This window comes from Toxotes jaculatrix, chromosome 7 (assembly GCF_017976425.1).
Source record: "Toxotes jaculatrix isolate fToxJac2 chromosome 7, fToxJac2.pri, whole genome shotgun sequence".
In the NCBI taxonomy this organism is placed as follows: domain Eukaryota; kingdom Metazoa; phylum Chordata; class Actinopteri; family Toxotidae; genus Toxotes; species Toxotes jaculatrix.
The window spans coordinates 28,684,529-28,691,327 of NC_054400.1; the positions used below are offsets into that span (position 1 = coordinate 28,684,529).

The 6,799-nt window shown below is 44.7% G+C and overlaps 1 protein-coding gene across 1 annotated transcript; it reads right to left on the minus strand.

Moving 5' to 3' along the window:
- Window positions 1-4,313: 4,313 nt before the first annotated feature.
- On the minus strand, window positions 4,314-6,645 carry rpl35 (ribosomal protein L35). Its single transcript, XM_041042185.1, has 4 exons — window positions 6,571-6,645; window positions 5,874-6,010; window positions 5,289-5,370; window positions 4,314-4,505 (listed from the first exon to the last, which is right to left on the minus strand). The coding sequence occupies exons 1-4, from the start codon at window positions 6,571-6,573 to the stop codon at window positions 4,356-4,358; spliced, it is 372 nt and encodes a 123-aa protein (XP_040898119.1). The 5' UTR covers window positions 6,574-6,645; the 3' UTR covers window positions 4,314-4,355.
- Between the last annotated feature and the right edge of the window lie 154 nt (window positions 6,646-6,799).

Sequence of the window (6,799 nt, forward strand, 5' to 3'; positions counted from 1 at the left end):
GTCCCTGTGTCTGAGCTGTGGACTCAGACTGTCTGAGGGACAGGGGTGAAAAACTATAAAAGGCACCTGATGTATTCAACGGGCCCCTAACAACAGGTAGCAACCATGTATGTTTAGTTAAAGGACACATCACCAAAGATTTTATAGGGTGATTCAGAATATAAGGAAACCACCTCTTGACTGGAAGGGTTCTTCACAGTGTTTTCTGGAGACAAATCTGGCAACTTTCTGGACAAACCTTAGCTACTGTCTGTAGAAGACAGTCTCCAGTACTGTCCTGCGAGCACGAGGTCAGGCTTTCCCTCCACAGACACACCTCTCTATGTGTCTCATTCAACTGACCTCACAGCAGCTGACATAGACATGAATGATCCTCGAACTTTCTCTCTGACTGATCATTTTACAGGTGAATCCGGCTGAAATCACAGCACAGCCGTTGTCTTTAACTTGTGTGTGTGTGTGTGTGGTGAATCTGGTCAACATGGATCTTAATGGGCCACGTTTCAGAGAAACACAAACAGTACTGTGAATTCATCTTAATTAAATGACTATATTTGTGAGCACAGAGAGGAGGAGAGGAGCAAACAGATAAAGAGCTGAAACTAGGCAGAACATAAATGCCATGTTCAGCCCTAACTAGGAGCCTTTGAGCAAACTTGGGTGTTTTCTTCTTTGTGCAGGCACCTTAGAGGCCCCCCCCCCCCCCCCCCCCCCCCGTTTAGGTCTAGGCACAAAAACATCGTTAGGTTCAGGGAAAGATTATGATTTGGGTTAAAATAAGTACTTCATTAAGGTTAGAGGGTCTTCGTTGTCATGGTTACAATAATAAATATGTGGTTAAGGTTACAGAGCAATCGTGACTGTGGTTAAAATAAATGTTGGCTGTCGGTTTGGAATGGGAAATGAACAGCTGTCTCCCATGGTCAAGTCCAATATTCTGACCAGAACAGATGGACATCAGTTACAGATGAAGACAACATGTAAAAATGACAGAGTTCAAGCCCGCCGCTGTCAGCGTGATGCAAAAACGGCACCGTGCTGACTCCTGGCCCTCAGTGGAACATGACACCCTCAGGTCAAACACCTGGACATGCTGAGGTGTCCTGCAGCTGCTTATTGTTCACAGTGAGTCCCGCCTGTGCGGTGTCTCCTTGCTGGTCTTCTCTCAGTGCAGAGGTAGCAGATCATACACCATACACTGTGCTCTGGAGAGATCTGGACTCCGCTGCTGCTCCGGAAAGGCCTCAGTGCACAGGAGCCTGTCGGAGGGACGGAGGACGGGGATGAGATGGGGGTGAGAGTCGGACTGGAATGAAAATGTACTACAGCTTATTGTTTTGTTTGCTTTGGGTTTTTTATTTTTTGTTTTAGCTCATTCAGGAGACACACCTGTACGTACTCCACGAGAAATAAATGAAATAATAAAAGAATAAAAATAAATAGATAAATAGAATTGTTTTTGCTGAGAGTTGGATGAGAAGATGAATACCTTCCTCGTGTCTGTGTGGTAAATATGAATCTACAGCCAGGAGACAGGTTAGTGTGGGAACAGGGCCACAGGAGGGGTTTTTGACAGACAGTTAGCTTGTGAAGGTTCACAGCCTGGTCCCCAGAGGATGAATAAGAATGATTGCAGTGACCCCATGACCTTTCCCCACATGCCACAGGATCAATAGTTCCACCTGCACATACTGTATCATCCAAATTGTCAGAGCCTTACCGAGGATAAAGTATGCAGCTGCACTGAGGGAGAGGATGATGAGGAAGATGGTGCCTGAACCCAGATCTCCCATGGTGCAGGCATTTGGACAAGCACAGGGGCTCTCCACCCAGATCTGCAGGGGCTCCTCGGTGCTGAGCCTCTGGTCCCGGATGAAAGAAGTGGACTGATTTGGATTACAGTGGTAATGTACTACTGTCAGAGGCGGCTCCTCATGATCTGGGACAGAAGAAGAAGAAGAAGAAGAAGCGGTACTGCGGTGATACTGGTCAGTGACGTGAATCATACGGGGCGTTCGCTCACCAAAGTATGAGACAGTCAGCATCTTCAGGGAGTCGTTGTAGTGGAATTCATTCCCTTCGTGTCTTCCATAGCTCATACAGCGGCTAATGTATGTGTTGAACTTGTGATACCTGTACACATAAACATCACACAACAGACTGTATCATCAGTGGTCGTATCCCCAAACATGTATATTGAGTTAAGGAGGTTAAGAAGTTCTCTCTCCCACCTTAACATCTGGTTCACACAGACACACCAACTGTTCACACACCTTTTCCTAATCAGTCGTCAGCTTTGCAGTGTGCTAAATGTGCAGTGCAATCAATCAAAGCTCATGAAAATAATAAAAACCTGGATCTTTATCATGGAAAGAACAGATACTAAACAAAGCTGAGATTTATGGCAGCAGCACAGAAGTCTTCACATGTTGGGTTTGTGTGTTTGGAGGGCCCCCTGGTGGCCCCTCAACAGCTGCTGAGTTTTAAAGAAGACTGAAATAAACACAGATTACACAGAATCAAAGATCTTAGCTTACGCAGTTTAACATCACATTAAATACATTATTCACTAAGTCTGATTAGACTGAGCACAGATATAAGTTATAAATGCAATACTTTTACTTTTGAGTATTTTTACAGAGTGGTACTGGTACTTCAGTAAAGTTCATGGACACTTCCACCACTGTCTCAAACAGAGGGAAGGATACAGGCTACGTGAATCTGATCACTTCAAATTCAACCTTAGAAATCCAGAAAAGAATTATCACTCAACTTTAACACAAATTACTGCTAACTTCATTTGGTTTTTAAGTGTAAATTACAGCTGCTGGGAATCTGAGTTTTAAAGAGAGGATAAAAGGTGTGGGCATCCTGCTTTCACCTTCACCTACATCTAATAAACAGATTCCCTTGTTACCCAGAGAGGAAAAAACCTTGACTACAACAGTGTATCCATGCAGATTGATACAAATGATTCATGTGGGTTCAAAGCCTTGTGCAGTGAACAGAGCTGTGGAAGAACCTTTGTTAGTGAGAAGTGGGAGAGTGACGGTCACAATGACTGAACAGTCACAGAGAGAGAGAAATGAAGGAGTGTGAATGAATGAAGGCAGCTGTAAAGTTCATCTAACTGTACAGTCGTATACTGTGGATCTGAGCACTGAGGCTTTTGTACCTGACAGTGATGCTTGCAGCGATGTTGGTGCAGTCAGCTCCTATCAGGTCCGCAGGCTGTGAGAAGGGCAGACAGGGGCTGAAGGACAGGAGGGTCTCAGCACTGACCGGCATGTTGTCTCCTGTCACAGGCTTCAAATACCCCAGGAAGCCACCCGCATCCCCCATGGAGTTCAGGTTAATCACCCCGCTCCCGTCCTTCATGATGCATTTGCAGTTATTGACTTTGAAGCAGCCCGACTTCTCAGAGGAGCTTGGATGAGGCGAGAGAGACGAGGAAAACAGGCTAAAACAAACGGATAGTGTGAGGAAGACAGTTTGAAGGCTCATGGTGCAGCGGTGCAGGGAATAGTGACGAGTGGTGTGTTGTTAGGTAACTAAAGAGCAGCTGGCAGCATGGTGACAGTAGGAAAGTAATTAGAATAAAGGTGATTGCCATTCCAGGCATTCCTAAGGCCCCCTGTGCTCAGATCAGTGTCAGACATGCATAGTGTCCCTGAATTGCAGGCAGCTCATGAAGAGCTGGTTTCCAGTTCTAGTTACAGGATAATACTTGATAATATCACATATCACATATATCCCCCTGCCTTATCTACAGAGACACTCTGGTGAGACAGTCTGCCAGCTCTGACTTGTCTGTCACGTGCAGACTGTATTTATGTGCCGCCCTCCTGTGGTCAGCAGCTTGAACAGACTCTTACTGTTGAATTGTAAACAGCCACACAAACTGCATTTACCTCAACATGTAAGATCAGCAGCCAGTTTCCCCACATCCACACTAATCAAGACAAGCAACAGCTGAAGGTTTAAGTCACATGACCTGATTGATTCATGAGCTTTCCACTGTCTTTCTGAGAAAATGTACAGTTCAGACACCAGAGCAGATGCTGCTCCTCCTCCTCCCTTGTTTATAATAAAGAAAACTAGCTTTACTGAAGAGGCAAATTTTTATTTCACCTACAAATTCCTGAAGGTGCCACGGAGACTCCTCTCTGTCCAAGAGGTCAAACCTGTTGATCTGGAGGAAACTTCATGTATTCATCACATTTTCTAGAGTGGAAATGAATGACTGGTTTAAGTCTGCCCCACGTGTCAGCACACAGATGTTTGTAGATGAAACACTACACCACAGATGATTCTTGTCTTTTACACAGATTTTATTTAATCAATAGAAAAAGCATCTAAGCTTTAACTGCAAATTTGCGGATGGAGTAGAGGAGGTCTTTCCTCTGCTGTTTCTTGGTCCGCAGACTCTCTTCGTGTTTGTTGAGCCGGCGGCGCAGAGCTCTGGTCTTCTTGGGTCTCAGATCCAGGGGCTTGTACTTCTTGCCCTGGAAGAAATTAAACAGTCGTTCAGTAGAGCTGACAATCTAATTTTTCGGAATGAAAACTAAACTTCAGGTCAGGAAAAGGGTTCATCTGTAACTCAAAATCTAGAAAGGTTTGACACTTGGCTGAAAAATAACAATGGGTTTTGGTGCTTTCGTGCATTTTGCCCCCCCCGAGCAGTGAGAACAAAGCAAGGCCTGACACTTCATTCATGTCAACACACACAGCATGTGCTACGTCATGATGAGGGGACATCACACTATCATGTTCACTGTGTTTACACTGACTGCAGTCTTCCAATGTGAGAAGAGTAAGTACAGAAATGTTACCATGCAGCCATTTTGTGAATGGTGCCATGTTTTCTCAGGGAACCATCTTCATGCACCATCACCAGCAATGTGACAGTTGTGCTTGATGTTGCAGGGAAGCTAAAGGTGCATCATATGAATGAGGCATCATTAATCATTAAACGGACCCTTTATCGACAGTGTGGCGATAGAAACTATTTAATCTTCATCCCCAGTTAACACCCAAACCAAAAATAATATTTTGATTAGAAGCCGTGCGATCAATGTAAACACAGTCACTGATTATGCGGAACATTCGGGTCATCTCAAGTCTCAGTCTTTTGGTAAGCAGTTGTGAATGCATCAGCAAAACATCAGCTCAACAAATATCATCTTCGACCAGATAACCAGAGGAAAAGCTCACTCGGCATGCACGTCCGTGTGATTCTGAACGAGGGGCTGCATTAGTAAAAATCCAAGGCTGCTGGGTGCTCTCACCTTATAGAACTTCCTCAGGTTCTCCTTCTGTGTCTGGTTGATTACAGTCAGGACTCTGGCGATGGACTTGCGGACAACACGACTGTAGAAGATCAGCAAAGTCAGACACTGTTTTGTTTTGGGTTTTTTTTTTTTGCATCCCAGATCATGGTTTTGAGACAAATCAAGCTTCGGAAAATTTAGCTCTTGACAATTCATGTTAAATCAGTTCCCAACTACAGTGACAGCTGCTGTACACTGTGTGGTTAATCTGAAGATATTCAACTCAAAAGACTAACAAACGTCACATTAATGCCATCTAAACTTCCTCCTTGTACCGTGGTGGCAGTGTGGAGTTTGGAGAATCTAAACCTTGAAGATACATTGTCTTAGTAAACTTGACACAAATGTAGATGTCTTAACCAGTGCAGAGTGTACAGATCACAGGCAGAAAGCTAAAATCCCACACTACCACAGCGCTAGACTCTCAATCTATACAGAAGTCAGCACCTGTACCTGCTGTAAGCTTAGAGTCAGGACAGTCAGGTCATATCTGGACCACTAGCATAAGTGTGAAAGTGCTGTTCAGTCATTTTCAGTACGTACATCTTGGAGAGCTTGGAAGCAGCTCCACCGGTAACCTTGGCCACACGGAGCTGGGACAGTTCATTTTTCAGATCGTCCAGCTGCTTGAGCAGCTCCTCCTTCTTCTTGCCCCGCAGATCTCGTGCCTTGATCTTGGCCTGGACCATGTCAGAATAATTAAACATTTGTTGATAACAGCACCACACTAATCACAAAACAGTCTCAGGCGGTATCGGTAGAAAAAGAAAGCTCAGCTCCGTACAGAGCTGCTGCTCACGACACGAGCCAAATACAGCCCGCTAAGGTTAGGTTAGCAGACAGATTACGGCTTTCCTACATTATTCTCGAGCCTGACCGGACACAGCTTAATTAGACCATTACATATAATTATTCATAACTACCTGCTATAAGTATTTACAAAAACACCTATTATACGTGTTTCCTGTTAATATTAAACAGCGCTTTTAGCAGACTGACTACATGTAGCTTGCCATTTCTTCATTAGCTAACGGTTAGCAACTCAGCCTAGCGGCATCGATCGTTACCAGCGATCTATAATATAACCATTTTGCAGCCTTTTGGCAGCAGCCTACTTATCAACGCTTTCAGAAGCAACTATCCGAGAATCTTATATGTATGTATAAGACACATTTGATGCGGCTTAGTTGAGATAAACGTGAAAAAATCCGTAATTAACAGAAGAGTATCGGCTCCTCACCATGTTCCTTCTCGCTGCCCTGTTGGAAAGGCCGGACGCACCGCGTGCTCAGAAAAAGTAGCTTCCGGAGAATTTCTTCTTCCGTTTAGATTTCACATAGTCAACACGCAAACAGCGCCACCGGCGGGGGAGGCGTGTGAGCAGCAACTCAACCATGATGTAGGACCCAAACACGGAAGGCGGAACAAAGTGGAAATCAAACGAGCGTAAAATGTTACAGTCCCTGCGT

Excerpts from the sequence above, each read along its gene's own strand:
- rpl35 (XM_041042185.1), bottom strand. Across the intron at positions 5,371-5,873 it reads GCTTCCAAGCTCTCCAAGAT|TCGTGTTGTCCGCAAGTCCA; the intron begins GTACGTACTGAA and ends GATCTTCTACAG. Across the intron at positions 4,506-5,288 it reads ACCTGAGGAAGTTCTATAAG|GGCAAGAAGTACAAGCCCCT; the intron begins GTGAGAGCACCC and ends AATTTCTTCCAG.